Source organism: Salvia miltiorrhiza, chromosome 7, assembly GCF_028751815.1.
Source record: "Salvia miltiorrhiza cultivar Shanhuang (shh) chromosome 7, IMPLAD_Smil_shh, whole genome shotgun sequence".
Classification (NCBI taxonomy): Eukaryota; Viridiplantae; Streptophyta; class Magnoliopsida; order Lamiales; family Lamiaceae; genus Salvia; species Salvia miltiorrhiza.
This window is the reverse complement of record NC_080393.1, coordinates 5,278,965-5,298,982: the sequence shown is the minus strand read 5'-3', so window position 1 is coordinate 5,298,982 and position 20,018 is coordinate 5,278,965. Positions and strand designations below refer to the sequence as shown.

Genomic DNA, 20,018 nt, shown 5'->3' with positions numbered 1-20,018 from the left:
CTTTACTGTACCTTTTTTTACACAAGAGAAAATATATTGATCTCATACATGATTATGCTTATATATATATATAGTTGAAATTATGAGTTGACATATATATATATATATATATATATATATATATATATATATATACTAGTATTCTATTCGTTTGAATTTATTTCGCGAAAATAAATATCCAAACAAAGCCATACCATATTTCTTTAGTTACAAACTAATTAATGCTTAATAAGTCGATCAAGTTGATTAATACTAGATATATCTTGGCATTTTCTTTTCTTTATTTATTATAATTTCTCTTTTGGTGTTGGTGGGCATATGTTATAGGTCCCTACTTTCCAAAACATGGTTTCTGTCTATACTCACTGTCTTGTGTGTAGTAGACAGAGTTACAAAATAATAAAGCATAGAGCAGCACAAAATTTACATTTTACAATACATGTTTGTAAAAAGACTCAAAATTCCTCTTACTTTAATTAACCTACTAAGCCATTTCAACATTTTTAGCTAAAGTTTAGACACCATAATCTTAATTAATTATATCTTGTTATTGAGTGAAATATTCAAATTATAGCAATATTTAATTTGACCCTATTAGTTGATTGTTAATAGTAATTTAATGGAAATAATCATAGTAATGATTAAATTTACTTTCTATACCATGCGCTCTCTAACAGTGGTAAGAAGTGCCTCAAAGTAAAGGTATGTTGTGTTGATTAATTTTACTTTTCTATACTATTCATATGTATATAATTCAAACAAAAATGTTACCTAAGACTACTTTCCATATCAAGCTTATCACATGATTCTTAGCTAAAACAAATTAGTGACTAGTGAGAGGGCTCCCCCTTTAAAATTAGCAATAGTTAATTGTATGCAAGTTGTAGGTAAATTTCATTGAATTAATGATTAAGGTGTTGAATATTGAAATTCAGATATCAACAGATAATATGGGTTCAATTTTCACCACCCCTCTTTCATTTAAAATAAAATAAAATGTACTACTATATTATACTCCCTCCGTCCACCAAAAATATGTCACTTTACTTTCGGCACGGGTTTTAATAAAATGTGAGTGAAGTTGGTAGTGGAGTAAGGGTCTCACTTTAAATGTGAGTGGAATGATGTGGACCCTACTACTAAAAATGGATGTGGCATATTTTTTGTGGACGGACGAAAAAGAAAATTGTGGCATATTTTTGGTGGACGGAGGGAGTACAAATTAAGACATTATAATTAATTTCTTTGGATTAATCAAGGGAAAAAACATAACGTTCAGACTAATAATTAAAATTTTCAAATAAATAAACATTGTAGTTACAATTAAAACATTCCTAACTTTCATCAAAACTTAGCTTGTCCGATAACTACGGCTAAAACGATGTAGTTTTATTGGTAATTAAAAAATAGAAAAATATTGCTATATTAATTGCAAAAAAAATAGAATGTGATGTTGTAATCACAACATTTTGAAACTAACTTTGAATTTTTTAATTTGTGGTGTGTATTAATTATTTCCAAACAAATCAATTATATTTCGATGAAAACGGCTCAATTTGCATACATATATATGTTTTTATCTCACCAAAAATAATTGAAATATATTTGTCTGGAGGGGGCATACATGATGAAATACCTTCCTTTATCATCATAGTTATTACTTTTCTGAGTTGTAATACAAAGAATTCTGAATTCAAAAAGTAGTCAGTGGAGGGGTCTTGACTGTCGTCTGTGTTTCCAACAATTTGATTCATGTATGGAAAATAATAATAATAATAATAATAATTTCCCCCACTAAAATACACACTTATATAATGTGTGCATATATTTGTAGGCCTCGAGAAAGATTCATTCTTGTCCCTGTCATGAGTGCATGAACAAAAAGTTGAGTACAACATTTTCAAGCATGAAAAACTAAAGACGTTCTTGTCGGGAAAGTTATACTAATTAAACGTGGTTTAAATAGTTAATTAATGCCACTTTTATCTCAAGGAATTAATTACTAATTGTTTAAGATTATATTCCTCCTCCTCATCATCTTCTTCTTTTTAACTGTGGTGAATGTCATATATATTTCACTATTGGGTTTTATTTTATGAAGAACTTAAGTTATGGAGTATTATTAATTTGTGTATATCAATCCATAGCAATAAGCCAATAATATATGTTGATATTTTGTAGAGTTCCACAATAATAAAAAGTTTGTCGATGTCTAAAATAAAGCAAAGGGATAACGGTTTAATTATTAAAATAATACTTTCAATTAATTAATAACGTTATAATTAGTCCGAACTCCGAAGTAAGAACTATTTTTTGTTACATTCTTGTTTTTGAAACACAGTACTAATGATATTACTGTATCGATCATACTATTACAATAAGCATTATATAAATAATTTAATTAACAAATATATAATAAGTTGAGCTATATTTAGCAAGTTATTAATAATTAACTAAAAGCTCCCGTATTGGACGATGGTTTCATCTATAATTTCTTAGAAGAGATAATATTATCAATACAACACTAGCAACAGGTACTGATAAATTAACACTTTTTATCATCCAAAACAAATTAAAATAAATCTTTATTCTACCGATTGCGCACCATATCCCAAACCCTAGCTAGAGCGAGAAATCGTGGGATCAAAAAAGCGCAGAACAAAAAGAAGAGCTTGAGAGAAATTGCTGGGCGCATTAGCAGCAGACATAATGGGTCCCACTATCATGACTATCTCCACCATCTCCATTACATTATCTCTCCCAACCCTTCTCTCTCTCTCTCCCTCTCTCTTTCCACTCTCAAGAACCGAATTCTACTACTGCTTTCTTATTCTCTCTCTATCTCTCTGTCTCTCTCTCTCTCTCTCCATATTTTGTTGTTGATTTTGTTTATGTCATGGAACCATCTCTCGGCTTACTTGGCGGTGGTGGTGGCGGTGGGGCGAAGGAAGCTGAGCTTGAGCTGGGCTTAGGGTTGAGCCTTGGAAATGGTGGCGGTGGAGCGGCGGAGAAGGGGAGGAGCTGTGCATGGGGTGAGTATGGTCGGATATTGACGGCAAAGGATTTTCCAAATGGATTTGCATGTGGTAGAGCAGCTGCTGGCGGCACTAAGAGAGAAAGATCAGGTGCTGTTGATGAAGGATCTGCTTCTGCTGCTGTCAGGTAACTAGAGTCAGGAGAGAGAGAGAGAGAAACTTGCATGCCATTTTTTTTTTTTTTTTTGTGATTGACAAATCATTTTAGAAATCGTATAAGGGTGAATTCAAACATAATATCTTTAGATTTAGGCATTAATTAGATTTAGATCAACATACGGATTATTGAATTTCAAAAAGTGTGAGGGAAATATGGGAGAATTATATATAATTTATTTAAATAAGTATCCGACCTTAGTGAGATTGGCAATTAATTAGTTCTTTATATTTTATTCTACTTTCGTTTGTGGTTTGTGGTACCTCTGGTACCTTCGGTTCTATTTTATTCTACTTTCGTTTTTCTGATAAAAAAAAATTAGTTCTTTATATATAGTTGATTTTGGGAAAGTTATTCTTCTTTGCAATACAAATATAAAATTAATGTTTAATGTTTCTTTTGGACCCGGTACACAAGCTAGCAACCTCTTTATAATTTTCTTTTATTTTAAATTACTAATTTAACCATTTTACCGTAAAATGGTATATATCCAGTTCACATGTGAATTTGAATATATGTTTTACTGCATCAATACTCATCACAATGGACTTGACTAATTTTTATTCTCTTATATAATATTTGCAAAATATTATGTAAATCTTAGTGCACGCGTGATAGATTAGTGGCCATGGTTTAATTTCTTTTGGCTGGTAACCGAAAATTGAAAATGAAAATAATATACAAAACATATAAATTAGAGTGATATCATTAATGTTTCCAACGAACGACAACACAAAACACAAAACACCATCCACTTTCTTTTTTCCTTTGGTTCTAAAAGCCCATGTTAGCTCTTAGTTGTCTTAATCCATCTCATAATAATTTGGCATTATGTTTAGATTCACTTTCTCTTTTCTTTTTCCCTTTTGAAATTATTATGTCTTCTTTAATTTGCTTTTTGCATCATTTCACCCAAACCATTGTGCCAAAAAAAAAAGTTATTGTGGAGCACTTCTTTAAATATCCTTTTAACCCTTTACTTGAATTATATATGTTACAAATAATTCTAATTTTAAGTATGGTTATATTGGGGATGAGATCCAGTATTCTATAACTTTTTATGTACCATTTTGTTCCACAATTATATCCATTACTTTAATAATATATTTTATAAAACTAAAATTTAGAATAATATTATAAATTATATTTAATTTATTTTTAAAAAAAGAAAATTATGTGCTTTGACTTTATCAACCCTAATAATGAATTATTACCTAATAAAAGTGAAATTAAATGATAAAAAAATAACTAAAACAGACAAAATTGAAATCGAAGAAAAAAGATGAAAAAAAGTGGGGGCGCTAAGTTTGGTACATTGAATCTCAAGTGATTATATTATTGATGATTAATCTTCAATTAATTAATGCTAATCACTCATTACACAACTAATAGAGATTCAATTTTGTGTTGAAGCAGCCAGGTTGTTGGATGGCCTCCCATAAGGTCTTACAGGATGAACAGCTTGTTCAACCATGCTAAGGCTTCAAATGCTGATGAGGAGAAGGGAGCTGCCGGAGGCGAGAGCGACGAGAGCTCGAAGAAGAAGATCAACCACGGAGGCGACAAACACGACGCCTCCGTCATCAAAGAGAGAGGCCATCTTGGATTCGTGAAGGTGAACATGGATGGCTTGCCAATTGGGAGGAAGGTTGATTTGAATGCTCACAAGAGCTACCAAACTCTGGCCAAGGCCTTGGAGGAGATGTTCTTCAATCCGTCTCTATCGACCCGTAGGTTTTCTCTTCATATGATCGAGTATTTGAAGGATCAATATTACATGATTAAATAAGCAAGGGTTATATAAATTGTTCAGTCCATCAAAGTAAACCATTTTATGTATCTAAACTATATATATCATCCAAAGTAAACACCCTTTACTAATTTTATTGTTAAGAGTAAGTTCATTAATGTGATCATGTTTATCTGAGGCCTCTGCACATGAATCAATCAGGTGGAGGAAAAGAACAAGCTGTGCAGCCTCTGAAGCTCTTGGATGGATCATCCGAGTTCGTGCTAACGTACGAGGATAAAGAAGGCGATTGGATGCTCGTGGGCGACGTTCCGTGGGGGTATGTCTAGATTCTTCAACTTGACGTTTACTTTAGGTGATAGATTAGATTTACGATACACAGATTAAGTATTTAAAGGATTAAATATAGAGTGAATTAATAATTTTGCTATTGTAAAGATAAAGATTAATAGCCACTAAGATAAAAGTTTACCCCTATTTTTATCACAGCCATGAGGTTTCTTTGGTCGTGAACTGGCCCTATTTTATCTACAATATTTCACAAGCAACAGCCACAGAGCTTCCTAATCGTGAATTAGTACTTTAAGCTAAAATGGTCATTTTTATCTTTTCTTTATCTCTGTGGCTATTTTTCATCTTTACAATATGAAATGGCTACTTTCATTTCTAAAAGGCATAGGTGTGCATCAAGTAACTCGAGTTTAACTTGAGAAGTGAAGATGAGGCTAACATATTACTCTTTCTTCATCGAGCAGGATGTTTCTCAACACTGTTAAACGACTCCGAATCATGCGAACGTCTGAAGCCAACGGACTCGGTACGTACGTACATGCTTTTTGATCGTCGTAAATAACACAATGTTTACATATTTTCAATATTCACACTTTTAAAATGTTGCAATTACACCACTTAGTTTTCGTAATTACGCATCCTCAATTGAGGATGTGTAATTAAGAAAAATAAAAAGTTGTAATTGCAATGAAATTGATGAGTGATTAAATTAATTAATGTTGTTGATTTGATGCAATTAGGCCTTGAAATTATTATGTTTTCATTCATATATCTTGATTTCTAAATTATGAAATATGTGATGATATGTCTACAGCTCCAAAGTGCCAAGAAAGGAATGAGAAGCAAAAGAGCAAACTAATATAGAACACTGCTGCTTCATCTCTCAAAGTTGTAACTGCTTGAAATGGAGTAAAAAAGGAGCTACAGATCATGTTCGAGTCTTTTTTTCATTTATTTATTTTATTTTCCTATAATTTTACTTGATTTTCTTTTGATTTGAGGGGCTGCATTTATAGTCCGCACCTACCCTCACGTTTTTTCCTTTTACGTACTTTTATATATCTTGTAGAATTTGTGAAGGTCTTGCTGTCACTTGTCACACACCTTTTACTGGATACATTATATTCTCATAATTTATGTATATATGAGAATGCCTAAGAGTCTTACTTGGTTTTCTTCTTGAATTTGATTTTTTTATGCAATTCTTTTAGTTGATTTGGAAGGAGAGTATTTTCGCTGGATTTTTCTTTCTTGAATTGTTGTGTAGAGTTTTTAAAGATGAACCTTTACTTTTTTTGTAACAAACTTAAATCGCCAGTGATTCACTGAGATCAAAATGAACGTTAGAAATTACACACGATATATGATACTCTTTCTGTCCTATTTGACTTGGCTTGTTCTTTTTGAAATGTTTGATTCGATTTGTTTTTTTTTTTTTTAGTAATTACATGCTACATTAAATATAGGCTCATTTATATTTACATTAAAATCTTACCCTCTTAGTAGTATTAAAAAAAGGTAAGATAAAGTTAAACGAAAGGAGTACTATTATGGTTTAATGGCAAATTTATATATGGACATTTTTAACAAAAATGTTTTGACCTAACATTTATATACACACTCTCTACAATTATACTTCATCGGTCTCACTTCATTTCAACTATTTCTTTTCGACATAATTATTTAAGGGGATAAGATAATAATGTAAAAATATGTAAATGCATATTAATATAATATAAAATGATTATAAAAAGGAACAAATGAGATAACCCGAAAAATAATACATGTAAAATCAAATAAAAATATTATACAATTCACAAAAACTCATGTACACTCGGTCTCACGTGTGAGACGGGTCGACCCAGCGCCTCGAGCCAACCCGCGCATTTTACTTCATAAATCAAATTTACGTAATGAATACGATAAGTACACTATGGTCAATGATAACATACATTTTACACCTTCCTAGTAGATCCAAGTTCAAAACCCATTGGAAGTTCACGTTTCTTCATGTTGATTATTAATTTTCATTACAATAATAATTACTTTGAATTATTCATATTTTTCAATCAACCCACGACCCTTGATTTGCGCCCAACCTCGCTTCAACCCGCGCCCCGCCCCATCTCTTGCTAGAGACCGCCTCTATACAAATTCAACTCTCACCTCTCTCCACAAACGAAGCCTCACAACCACTGTTTCTTATTGGCAATAAATTTAAAACCTGCTGGTAAATGAATAGTACAACCACTAAATCAAATCATTTAGAAAGTTCAAAACGACAATTCATGCATGGACTTCAAATTCCTCAACCTCAAGAAATCATCCAAACAAATTCAAAAATAAATTCCAGCACACAGACAATAATCTTAAGGCACCACTGTTTCTTACACTCAATCTAGCAATTGCTAAACAACAGCAGCTACATCAAGACTAACTTCTTTGAGATCTGTTTATTACAATTACGGACGTAGAAGGCTCTAAAAAGTTCGTTTCTCTCGTTACATCGACATTACAAGTTCTAACACATCACAACATGTGAATCGGCAATGGCAGCATTTAGAAAAGTAGAGCTTGAGGTGGATCATCTCAGAAGCAGCATTCAGAAAGGTAGAGCTCGTTTGCGAAAATCTTACTGTAGAAATTCCCGTGGGTCTGTGACGAAACCAGTCAACGCAGATGCAGCAGCTGTGTACGGAGAAGCTAGATAGATCTGCCCTTCTTTATGGCCCATACGGCCAGGGAAATTCCTGTTTGTGGTCGAAACACACACCTGCATTTCACCAATGTCGCGCTATTTAGTAGTTATATTGCAAGCTATAAGTTCTCTTACACGCTGCAACTGAAAAATGATGATATATTGGGGGTGTCATTACATATATGCTTATTTATTGTATCCCCAACTTTCAGCAGTTTCCCAAAAAGGTCCCCAACTTACGTTTTCACTTCGAAAACCTTCAACTTTGGAAAAGGTTTGATTTAAATCTTGCCTTACAAAATACGGCGGAATGATGAGACACCTCATCAGATTCTTACGTGGATTCTCAAGGATTTGGGTTTTTTTGTAATTTTATTTTTATGTTGAACAATGCATATCCTGGCTGGGCGACTCATTATTATGTCGCCGGATTTTGTAAGGCAGGACATAAATCAAACTTTGTCCAAAGTTGAGGATTTCTGAAGTGAAAACGTTAGTTGGGGATATTTTTTTGAAAATGCTAAAAGTTGGGAACGCAATGATTAACCCTAAATTTTTTACTTATTGAAAGAAAAATGTAAGTTAAAAAGTATCTAGTAATCAGACTTGCAAAAGCACTTTCAATCGCCTTCTTCCTTCGACACCAAACAAATTATTCTTCGGGCCAAGCTAGTATATATCGTTATAAAAACAACGGTACATACCTGAGGTTCATTCATGCGTGCATACGTGTCTCTTGGTCCTCCCAAACAAGCACCGCAACTAGGGCTTGCGGGTGTATCGCATCCAGCTTCCTCAAATATCTGTGAGCAAGTTTTCCCACCGGATCCTGGGACCGGAAGGCTATATACATCCATCCAGACCTGCGAGAAAATGTATAATTTAGTCACGAACTATTGAACGTTTGACGTTTTCACCTTCGACCTGTTTAGAAAACATACCTTCTGCGTAGCTGGAACTAGGAAGGTCGGGACTTTGACCTTTTTACCCTGTGAACCAGCAAATATGTGTCAGTTCAAGAAAGTTTTTGCATCACAACTACAATTTTCTACTAATCGCGTGAGAGAGTAAATATGCTTCCTTAAGCTGATAATCGACTGATATGATACTTTATCTCACATGAATTTAAGTGCATAAATAGATCATCTTTGGTACTAGCATACATGAATTAGAAAGGTTTTAGGCAACAGCGAGGTAATCAGATTATTCCATGGAAGATACATTAACATATTTTTTTTCATATTTCAAGACCACCAAAATGCACGGTACAAAAACAATATTCAGCCATACGTCTTACCGAAGCAAGAAATACTTTAGCAGCAGCCATGAAATCTTCTGTTTTCCCACCAGTACAAGATCCAATATATACCCTGTCTATTTTCACATCTTTGCACTCTCGGGCTAAAGCACGATTGTCGGGAGAATGAGGCTGATATCCAAAAAGTTTTAGTCAGTTTATAGAAGATGTCAAATATTTAAGGGGGAAAAGAAAGGATTGTATCCCCTTATTTTTCACAAAAATGCAAAAAATCACACTCCAGGAGTAAAAGAGTTGCAGTTTCGCACAATCATCTTCGATTGACAAAGGAGAAAGCGAGACTCTGAGAAACATTTTAGTCTCTAATGATAATTTCCTAAGAGGATTTGAAGACAAACAATGGGATTTATATTACTCACCTTAGCCACCAAAGGCTCGAGCTTTGAAATGTCAAATCGGTACTCTTGAAGAAACCTGATTTAAAAGGGAAAAAAAAATTGCTCTGTAAGCACCCCAAGTTTACCAGAAAGAAATGACATGATGCCGAAGAGATCATATTAGGTTTTGGTATATTACAACTGACTCGAGATATCTCGATCAATATGTCAAAGAGAATTCCAAAATGACTTCATAAGAGAGGTTTCATATATTACAAAAAAGATGGGAAATAAATTGATTAATATGTCAAAGAGAATCCCAGAACAATATCGATTTCAGAAGGCTACCTTGCTCCTCCATCGCTAAACACTGGTTCAAATGGCAAAGATGTCTTGTCCTGATCAGCCAAAAAAATATTATCACTATCAAAAAGAGGAAAACAAGACTATAATATAGATGTTCTAGTCAATTGAAGGTTTCAATTCGAGGAAAACTTGAACCGGGATGATATTTATTATTCAAACTTTCACGAGGATTGGTTAGCTGTGTGTTTTTGTATAGACACACACTACGATCACAGAATTTATCTCTTCTAAAACTAACCTCAAGGTACTTATATGTGGTACTATCAGCAGGGACGACACCATTCTTTCCCCCAGCTTCGACTACCATGTTGCACAGTGTCATTCTCTCTTCCATCTTCACCAAAACGTAAATTTAAAGTTGCACCAAGAACGAATTATAAGTGACTTCACAATATTATCTTCAAGAACCCTATATACATTTACTGAAAGGTGAGATTTGCTTACCGTCAAACTCTCAACAGTTGAACCAACAAATTCCATTGCTTTGTATGTCGCGCCAGCAACTGAAATTTCACCAATAATCTACAGAATATGCAACGTATGAATCAATAAGTTGTCTTTGATATTCAGTTACTGAATGATTTTAAGCTCGGGCATACTTACTTGCAAAATTAAATCTTTTGCGAGCAGATAGTCGGGCATTTCACCATCCATTACAAATCTCAATGTTGGAGGCACCTGCAATACATTTACAAGAAATATTCACCACTTGATTAGTGCAACAAGAAGTATCTAAGACATGTAGAGTGAATTTCATGAACAATCATGTCCATTAATGGGGAAAAAAAAACTGAATGGTGAATTACCACTTTAGAGAGTCAAATTTGAGTTTTCCCAATCCAAATAAAGCTGTTGGTGATAAATTAGGAAATACTAGAAATTAAAAACTAGAATTCGTGAAGAAATGACACGCTGGGGTGAGACACTCGGAGACAAGAAAACAAAATAAAACAAGAGAAGAACATGTAACATCAGATATACCTTAAGCAAAAGCTTTCCAGTACCCAATACGAAACCGGCATCAGTGTTTCCAATTCCAGTAGCAAACTGACCAAATGCTCCAGCAGTACATGTGTGAGAGTCGGTACCCAGCAGGACCTAGGAGCAATAGTGAAAATATAGTGAAAAATATACGAACAAGAGCAAAAAAAGTCCTATTTGAGCGACCACATCATATATAATTTAAAACTGTAAAGATTACAAGAAACATACCTCTCCAGGTCGGCAATGGCCTTCTTGGGCAAGCGCAACATGGCACACACCTTTGTAATCAGGATTAGCCTGAAACGTCAGTCGGTTAAAGTTCAAACTCAATTCCTTTCAACAAAAAACATTTGACAAGATAGTAAGTTCCGGCAACTAGTAGCCATACCTTGAAATTTCCAAGATCTTTAATATCGTAGAAGTACTTAATGTTTTGTTCATTACAGAAATCCCTCAAGATGTCTACATTGCGATTTGCTCGTTCATCAGTTGTGAAGATGTAATGATCAGGAATGATAACAACTTTTTCACGGTCCCAGACCTACCACACAAATAGCAAGCAACAAATAAAGTGAGATGGGCACACCAAAAATGTACAACAACGATTGAGAAAGGTGTGAACAGCAGATGACAAAAATAAACTACTCATTCCGTTAATATAGCCAAATTTTTCCTCTTATCTTGAGAACGGCATACACAATGACATCAGACAAAATCATCTGAAAATAATTGTAGGAGTCGTGGAATATCACCAAGACAGAAGACACTCGTCACATTCTATAAGAACCTCACTTTTTACCACTAATTACTTTGGCAAACCAATGACCCTGACCTCAAGTGGCAAAACGGAATACAACAAATTAAGGCATGAAGTACTACCAAGAATTCACCTTTCTAGAGTTCCAAGAGAAAATGTTAAGAGTTTTTGTGAATTAAGATCCACATACAGATTCCAGTGAGAGATGATCTGAACTTCAAATAATATATATGCCTTCGGCAGTTCGGTTTGAACTTCTAAATTATATCTTGTTATTAGATCTGGTGCACAGTTGCTTCACTCTATACTAGAGCATCAGTCTCTGGAGTGACGTGCACGTCATAATCAAAATATTACTTCATTCAAGCTTTATTATCAAGCTGAAAATTCTTTTTTTTCTTTCCAATTCCATTCTAGTCATATCACAATCACAAAATAAGACCACAATTGGGTAACCTAGAAAATTCAAATACATATGCCAAGAAAGGTTCAATCCAACTAGATAACATTGCAAAGAAAACAAGGTCAAGTATCAAATCTAATACATGATCTGAAGATGTTCCAATAACTCTATAAGGGAGTGTATACTTTACATGATTGATAAGATACATGATTGAGTATTTTTATCCTCAATACTAGAATTTTTTCAATCCCACACTTTTAATGGGATATGAATCAAGCAAAAACTAGCTCAAATGATAGAAATTATCAAGGGCCCCATAGGGGTTAAAGTAAACAAAGGATTAGCGTTACTATTTTTATGTATCAAGACTACTCCTCAAAGTAAACGCCCCATAGGGGTTAATCATAGTTTGTGCCCCTAACTTTTATTTTCCAAGAAATGTCCCTCAACTTACATTTCCACTTCAAAAATCAACATTGGAAAAAAGTTTAATTTATGTCACGCCTTTATGAATCCGGCGACAGAATGATGAGTCACCTTGCCGAATTTTTCTTCAATTTTATATTGAATAATGCAGATTCGGGTGGGGTGACTCATTATTCCGTCACCGAATTCTATGAGACAGGACATAAATCAAACTTGTTCACAGTTGAGCGTTTTTGAAGTGAAAATACAAGTTATGGACACTTTTTGGAGAAAGGACACAAACTATGATTAACTCATTCAATAATTACTAACATCTATAACTCAGAAACAACACGTGTTTTTATAAGATGATTCCGACCAAGAAAAAAATGTTCTTTATCAAATACCTTTGCATTTTGGCCGAATTCCTTCTTGAAAATCCCAATGGAACCAGGGCCACAAACATCATGTGTCATCAAAATATCCACATTGACCCACGCATTCTCACCGGGAACCAATTGGGATTTCTCCGAAGCTCTCGCCAATATCTTCTCAGTCATGGTCATCCCAGTCTTAACCTACAAACCAAAAAAATCCTCAATCTTCATATAATCTCAAATACATCATAAAAATATTAATTAATTGATTAATTAATTACCGCCCCCGTCGTCGACGGTTTGCGCTCGGATTGCTGGGGCGCCATTACAGAAACTATTTTTCTCGAAACCCTTCTCTTGGAGAGCTGCGCGGAACATGGAAATGAAGGTTGGGTGCATACAGCTGAAAAGCCCACATCTTTCTGCAAATACAGAAGCACAAAAATGAGGGAAATTGCAGAAATTTTATTGATTAATTAAATGTCCCCCATAAAATTGGAAGAAAATAGATTAAACGCAGCTACTTTTTCAAGCACACGAACCTTGTCCACGAGGAATGAGGAGGTCGGAGCTACAGCAGATGAAGCCATCTGATGTTGTCTGAGCAAGAGGAATTACACAGTTTGTGTATCTCTTCCTATTAATTTACGAGTTTTTTCTTTTCTTTTCTTTTTTCAGTTTTTTCTGTGGCGGCGGCTGCTTGTGCTGCGCAACAATTAAAAATGGTAGTAATTGATAGAAGTAGAAATGGTTAATCAGCTCGAACAGTGGAAACGTGCAGCTCCACAAAATAAATTACTAATTCACTTGAATTGTTCAATTTCATTTTCGCTTCTCATTTTCACCGCCACAGGTGACATTTTATATTGGTTATTATTGGAAATTAAAATTAAAATTGAAAGGGCGAGTTTGTTTTTTCTAAGTTCGATCAATCAATCAAACACTAAAGCACGTAGCTAGTTAGCAAGACTATTTCAACGATATAATAATTAATTATTTTTTTATTGTAGTTGACATTAATTTTTTTTATTGGAGCTGTGGTTGACAGGAATTGTTAATCTTATTTACCAATTAGCTTTCGTCAATTAGTCATTGTTTATTCTTTACACGGAAGACTTTGTATGTAATTAGTAGAAACTACAAACAAAAATGCAGTTTTATTAAAGAACTTATAATCAGGTTTTGAAAAAAAGTACTTATAAAGAGACAGTATACTTATTTCTTTGATTATGATGATAATTGCCTATTTCTTTATGTAATCTTCACAAATAAAATTGAAATTGAAAACAAGATTATCAGGTATTAAGTTACTTTGCGAATTATAAATACTTGAGTTCCTTTTGAGATAATCATTAAATTAATGCCGTTGGGAATTTAATAATTATTTACCTGAAAAGTATCTAACCTAATTTTGTGTCTTACGACAAAGATAGTAAAATAATTAATTATAGACAAATGACTAAAATTATCACACAACTAATTTTATGACGATGAATTGTAGCTCAATTGGTTAGGCCTTCGAGTCATCTAGTGTCAGTAAGTGTGACAATCTTGAAAAAAACCTTGTTCCTTTAATTAACTAAATAATGCAGGGAAACGTTTAGTTTGTTTATCGAGATTCATAAAATAGAGAAGAACGTAGAAAAAGGGAAAATAAAACCGTAGATTTTTATTTATATATCAAAGTCCGACTGCAAATGCATAAAAAAATCACGCTCACCTAATGTGAAAAAAAAAATACATAAAAAATTCTTTCATATATAGACTAACTAAATTGCACAAGCTCGTAAACTAAAAATAAAACACTCCTACGTCATTCTCAGTCTCTAAATATATACAAAAAATAAAAATCATCTTTGTAATAAACGTAGTTAACAGTGACAACATTGTTTTTTTTGTTTTGTTTCTACTCTTGTTATGTTCATCAATTCACCTACACTTGACCAATACAAACATCTCAAGTCTTGTTTTAATCTTTTGTACATTATATAACACTTGACAAAAGTCGTGATAAGAGCTACCACACAGTGCAATAATTAATGACTAGCCGCGTTGAATCAAATTTTTAACTAACTCAAATGATCTTAATTTGCATTTTTTTTTTCAAGCAAGTGGCCGAGTACAAGAATAATATAGATGCTCTTCATCAATCATCACACACTCATCTAGAGAGAGAGGAATTTTGGATTAGGGAGATGGAGGGGATGAGAGAGATCGCGAGATCCTACTACGAGAGAGCAAGCGAGGCCGAGAGGGATTCGATCACGCAATCCTTCGCGAAACTCGACGTGGACGGCGACGGGAGGATAAGCCTGGCGGAGTTCAAGAAATCGGTGAGCTCGTGGCTGCGCGCGGAGGCCGTGTTCGAGAAGCTCGACGGCAACGGCGACGGCTGCCTGGATTTCGACGAGTTTCTGTGCCTTCACTACATGGAGAAGAAAGTGGACATAGCCAGATGCGGCGGCTGCTGGGATCTGCTGGTGGGCCCCTACTTTTCCTGCTTGCTTTGCATGGGAAGAGGCGCCGACACCTATGACTTGTGCTGTTCTTGCTACCGCCACGCCGCTTTTGAACATGAGCACTCCGCTCAGTACATGATGGATCATCACTCTCTGCTCATGGTGTTCAGGAGCCGCACCGCTGCGGCTGAAAAATCTCAAAATAAGGTAAGCTTTATGTATATATGTTGGATTGATACGCGAACGCAGAAAATTAGCTAGTTTGGAGATATAGAAAAATAAGATGTAAAAAAGAAAAAAATTAATGCTAACATAATCAGTAGTGCTCATGTAAATATTGTGCGACATATCCAATCTCGTATCATGTTAGATCTTCTTTTATTGCTATATGAATCATGCATGTAATATTATATTAATTATAATTCTCTTTCCCTAAAAATTTAGGAATATTCCGACTTGATCAGACATCATTTTTCGTATATGTCCAACTAATCAACGGATGAAACGTTAACATGAGATTGGAAACAAGAAATGACTATAGATAGTTCCGTCGTCTCTTGCTTTGAAGGATTCATCATTTGATATATATAATTTAAAAGAATTTATAGTTACTTAAAGTTTAATTAGCTGATTGAACTTGTTGATTATAGAATAAAGTTTAAAGAATTTGTAATGATTTAAAGTTCCATTGTTTGTTTTAGTTCTATGAATTTATAATACGTATTATTCATCATGATATATAATGAAGGTATTGTCTTTTTCTTTTTTCTGATTTGAGAATATAATGAAGGTATATTGTCATTGTTCGCTATTAATTACTGATTTATGTAATCCAATTTTTGTTCATATTGGGCTAATAAACATACTAAACTAAAAGTAAATTATAAGATAAATCAATATATAGGATGACATCCAGTACTCCGATCCACAATTATGTGTGGGTCATCATATCCCACCATTATATTTATTATTTTAATAATACTATCTCCGTCCCACGAATCTTGGGTCATTTCCTTTTTTGTCAAAAAATTTTTCCTTCATTCACCTTTTCACTTTTTCACCTACCACACTCAACACACTAAATATTATTTTCTTAATTTCCGTGCCGAAAAGAATTGACTCAAGATTCGCGGGACGGAGGGAGTATTTTTTATAAAATTAAAATTTATTATAATATTATGATTTATATTTAAATTTTTATTACAAAATTGAAATTAAAAAAAAATTACACCCGTAACATTGAATTCATCAACCATAATAATGAATTAAAAGTAAAATTAAATGATAAAAAATACTTATATATTCTAATTGGATGGATTGAACCATAATTAATAATCACAATATTAAATTAAAGCCTACAAAATTAAAATTAAAGAAAAAACATATTTTTAAAATATATAAAAAAATTAAAAATGAGACACAAAATGAGACACCAAGCACAGTGCATTGTATCTCAAATGTCCAACCATAAATAATTCCTTTTTCTTTTTAAGTGGGAGAGTGGGAGTTACGGGGCTTGAACTCTAAAACTAATTCTTAATTTGATGAAACACAAAAACGTAACACGAATCATATAATCCTTAACGTGCTTTCCTAATTAATCCCTCTTTCTTAATCATATTGTTTCAAACGATCAAACAGAAAGAAATGGAAGAATTACGCGAAATCGCAAGAGCCCATTACCGAGCCGGATCTCCACAAGTGCAAGCACTAGCCTACGAGTTCTACCAATCGATGGACTCGGATGGAGACGGCCGAGTCGATCTCTCGGAGTTCCTAGCCTTCATGAGGCAGGAAGGCTACTCCTACATGCAAAACACTAATTTCTTCGACGAGCTCGACCTCGACGGCAACGGCACCCTCGACTTCTCCGAGGTCATGACGCTCTACTACATCATCAAGAGCGGCCGCCCCTTCTGCGACTGCTGTGGAAAATTCATCCCGGGAATATTCTTCTCGTGCGTCGAGTGCTTCAAGAATCCCAAAACATCGTTCGATCTGTGCCGTGATTGCTACCGTGCGGCGAGGTGCGATCATAATCACGGCGGTCGGGCTCAGTTTTTGGACAACCATACATTGTTGCAAGCTATGAGAGATTCTGCTCTTGCACAGGCGTCGGGGGTAAATGTTAATGAGGTAATAAATTACTATTTTGGTCCATTTTGCAATTTAGACATAGCTTTTAAATGATTAATTGCATATAATTAAATTACTGAACTTTCAAACAATTAATTCTTATTTTTCATACCAACTTTAAAATCTAATTAAATTAAAATTGTTTGACTAGTATTGAAATCCTACATGTCCAAATCTTACTTAGTGCCAATTTCAAAAGCAACATAAATCTCAACAAGAAGAATCGAAGGAATCGAATAAATTCCAAGATCCAACAAGAAGAATCCAATAAATTTCATCCAACTAAACAACCCGACGTTGTTTCTATATTTTCACATTGTTATAGTTATGCCATATCACGGAATCCGGCGAGATAGTAAAATGATAACGAAAACAAAAAGAGTAATTTTAATACAAATTTTAAAGTTTATGTGTAAAATGAGATTTTTTTTTGAAAGTTCAATACTTTATATGTAATTAATCATTTTAAAATGTTGATATAATTTTATTTATTAATTTATTTATTTATTTTAGCAATTTCAGCATAATTAACATATATAATTGGGTTTTTTTGTTTCGAATTTGATGTTATATTCATCGTATTATAACAGGCTTGAAATAACCGGGGGAAATTGAGTACATCACACAAGATCATAAAATGTTCAATTCGAATTAGTCAATTATGTGCACTTTTTTTTGGGGTCTTGTTTGTGGGTGCAGGCATGGAATAGACCCACAAATGCCATAGTTCCATTACAACATGATACAATCTATATCCACAATTCGTACCCGACGTACAATACATACATGGCACATGATCCTCATAATGCAATTGTTCCAGCATCATCAAATTCAAATTGGGTAAGTGCATATACTTCTTTTAATTTGAATCATAATACTTGTTTAACCATTAATTCTAAACAGAGAATATGACTATTAGTCAAGGGCATAATAGTCATAAAAAAGTTTATATATTTTTAGGTAAATTAGATATTCTACTACATAAATATTAAATAAACTGATTTATTTATTTGAATTTGAATTATGATGAGCCATATTGCATGTGGCCAATAGCATCAGTCTTATGATTAATACGTAGCTCTTTATTGATGTATCTCAGAGCAAATGGAGGGTTGCACTTAATGCATTTGAATTAGCACTCAGCATTGGGAGCGTTTCCAGCACCCTCTGCACTATTTTGTGACAATGTGAGAGGCAAATAAATACAGAGGGAAAAGGGGAAAAAAATGTGCATTTCCTTCTTGGCTTTTTTTTTTTTTTTTTGGAGAGACTTTCGCTTTTCTTATTGATGTGGAACTAGTACAATATTGTACAGTCGGAGAATTTTGATTGGACTTTTTTTTTTCTTTTTTTTGAAAATATATGAGAAATTTGGCGATTGTGTGGGTGCTAAGTAACAAGTCCTATGCGATGGGCACAACCAATTTTTTAAGAAGATAATTAATTGACAATGTCCCCACATAATACTTCTCATAAAAGGGAGTCTTGTGCCACACTTTCTAGCGAGTCAAGATCTATTATACAACACTCATATAAATCTGCATCCGAGCAATTCGAGTTTTTCTTACGATTTTGTTTATTTTTTAAGGAGGCACTAATTAAGAACTGGGATTGAAGAAACCAAATTTTGAATCTATCGTGAATTGTTGATTTTACAAACCAAAGCACATAGAAATGGTAATAATTGGCCCTAACTTGAATAGTAGGATAGATTTGAAAAAAGAAAAAACTATATAGGTTAGAAACTTAGAATGATTATAACTTTTCATACTACATAGGACGAACTAGTTGTGCTGAATTTTATTTTATTTTTTATGGAAGTGTGGGCTGCTGCATTATTTGAAAGAGCCCAAATTTGTAGTGCCTCATGGGATATTTTTCAGCCATTTCATGGGCCTAGGCAAAATGAGATAAAAGCCCTCTATGTAATAAATATAAAAAAAATATTAATATCATAAAAAGCGTTTCTTCGAATTTTTACAGAGCAAAATCATTAATAATTACATCAATGTTAATATTTTCTAACATATCTTTTTCAACGGTTAAAATTGTCAAATCGTTCAACCTTTCTTGTGACATTGATGATCTCAGGTAGGTTTTTATTAATTTAACCTTTGCAAGGCTTCTTTGAAAATTATAGAGTGATAACTGAAATGATCACACAATTTTACAAACTTCAAGGGTGGTATTCCGAATTCCGGGCCAGAAAAAATGTTTAAGTTTAATTGATGAACAACTTAATTGTTTGATAGAAGGAAAAATTATATGAAAATACACAAATTTTGCCAAAAAATCATATTTGACACGAAGTTATGATTTTACAATTAAATACACCAATTTAATAACTTTTCCAATTTTAACACCGATTTCATTTCCGGCGATTAGATAAATTGACGTGACGTTTACGTGTCAAACAACTTATCCAGCGTGGAAGGAAAACGACTGCGTTTTGCTAGCGCGTAATTAAACAACATCGTTTCAAACTAACAAAATTAATGACGTCATTTTATTAATTGAATTAAAATTAGGGTAATCAACATTTGGTATCAAATGATGCTTCAACAA

General features: G+C 33.5%; 3 protein-coding genes across 4 annotated transcripts; 2 read left to right on the top strand and 1 right to left on the bottom strand.

Annotated features, from left to right (window-relative positions):
• The first annotated feature begins 2,644 nt into the window (after nucleotides 1-2,644).
• On the top strand, nucleotides 2,645-6,417 carry LOC130991885 (auxin-responsive protein IAA13-like). Its single transcript, XM_057916330.1, has 5 exons — nucleotides 2,645-3,162; nucleotides 4,609-4,922; nucleotides 5,144-5,261; nucleotides 5,698-5,759; nucleotides 6,048-6,417. Exons 1-5 carry the CDS (start codon nucleotides 2,897-2,899, stop codon nucleotides 6,095-6,097), a joined length of 810 nt encoding a protein of 269 aa, XP_057772313.1. The 5' UTR covers nucleotides 2,645-2,896; the 3' UTR covers nucleotides 6,098-6,417.
• A 1,138-nt stretch (nucleotides 6,418-7,555) lies between these two features.
• LOC130991828 (3-isopropylmalate dehydratase large subunit, chloroplastic-like) lies at nucleotides 7,556-13,688 on the bottom strand. The gene is made up of 15 exons (XM_057916236.1): nucleotides 13,401-13,688; nucleotides 13,140-13,280; nucleotides 12,889-13,059; nucleotides 11,305-11,457; nucleotides 11,145-11,213; nucleotides 10,914-11,030; nucleotides 10,536-10,610; nucleotides 10,377-10,454; nucleotides 10,171-10,266; nucleotides 9,915-9,964; nucleotides 9,609-9,663; nucleotides 9,229-9,360; nucleotides 8,873-8,920; nucleotides 8,636-8,794; nucleotides 7,556-8,006 (listed from the first exon to the last, which is right to left on the bottom strand). Exons 1-15 carry the CDS (start codon nucleotides 13,446-13,448, stop codon nucleotides 7,866-7,868), a joined length of 1,533 nt encoding a protein of 510 aa, XP_057772219.1. The 5' UTR covers nucleotides 13,449-13,688; the 3' UTR covers nucleotides 7,556-7,865.
• A 1,292-nt stretch (nucleotides 13,689-14,980) lies between these two features.
• On the top strand, nucleotides 14,981-18,846 carry LOC130991855 (uncharacterized). Of its 2 annotated transcripts, XM_057916269.1 has the most exons (4): nucleotides 14,981-15,524; nucleotides 16,959-17,453; nucleotides 18,153-18,293; nucleotides 18,553-18,846. In XM_057916269.1, exons 1-4 carry the CDS (start codon nucleotides 15,054-15,056, stop codon nucleotides 18,634-18,636), a joined length of 1,191 nt encoding a protein of 396 aa, XP_057772252.1. In that variant the 5' UTR covers nucleotides 14,981-15,053; the 3' UTR covers nucleotides 18,637-18,846. The 2 variants fall into 2 exon arrangements, with proteins under 2 accessions (XP_057772252.1, XP_057772254.1); XM_057916271.1 differs by lacking the exon at nucleotides 18,553-18,846 and having other exon boundaries at nucleotides 18,044-18,287.
• Nucleotides 18,847-20,018: the final 1,172 nt, after the last annotated feature.

Coding starts and splice junctions, on each gene's coding strand:
- LOC130991885 (XM_057916330.1), top strand. CDS start 2,897: ATGGAACCATCTCTCGGCTTACTTGGCGGTGGTGGTGGCGGTGGGGCG. Junction 3,163..4,608: donor TCTGCTTCTGCTGCTGTCAG/GTAACTAGAGTC, acceptor GTGTTGAAGCAG/CCAGGTTGTTGGATGGCCTC. Junction 4,923..5,143: donor CAATCCGTCTCTATCGACCC/GTAGGTTTTCTC, acceptor TGAATCAATCAG/GTGGAGGAAAAGAACAAGCT.
- LOC130991828 (XM_057916236.1), bottom strand. CDS start 13,448: ATGGCTTCATCTGCTGTAGCTCCGACCTCCTCATTCCTCGTGGACAAG. Junction 13,281..13,400: donor CCTCATTCCTCGTGGACAAG/GTTCGTGTGCTT, acceptor CTGTATTTGCAG/AAAGATGTGGGCTTTTCAGC. Junction 11,458..12,888: donor AATTCGGCCAAAATGCAAAG/GTATTTGATAAA, acceptor TTTGTGTGGTAG/GTCTGGGACCGTGAAAAAGT.
- LOC130991855 (XM_057916269.1), top strand. CDS start 15,054: ATGGAGGGGATGAGAGAGATCGCGAGATCCTACTACGAGAGAGCAAGC. Junction 15,525..16,958: donor CTGAAAAATCTCAAAATAAG/GTAAGCTTTATG, acceptor ACGATCAAACAG/AAAGAAATGGAAGAATTACG. Junction 17,454..18,152: donor CGGGGGTAAATGTTAATGAG/GTAATAAATTAC, acceptor TTGTGGGTGCAG/GCATGGAATAGACCCACAAA.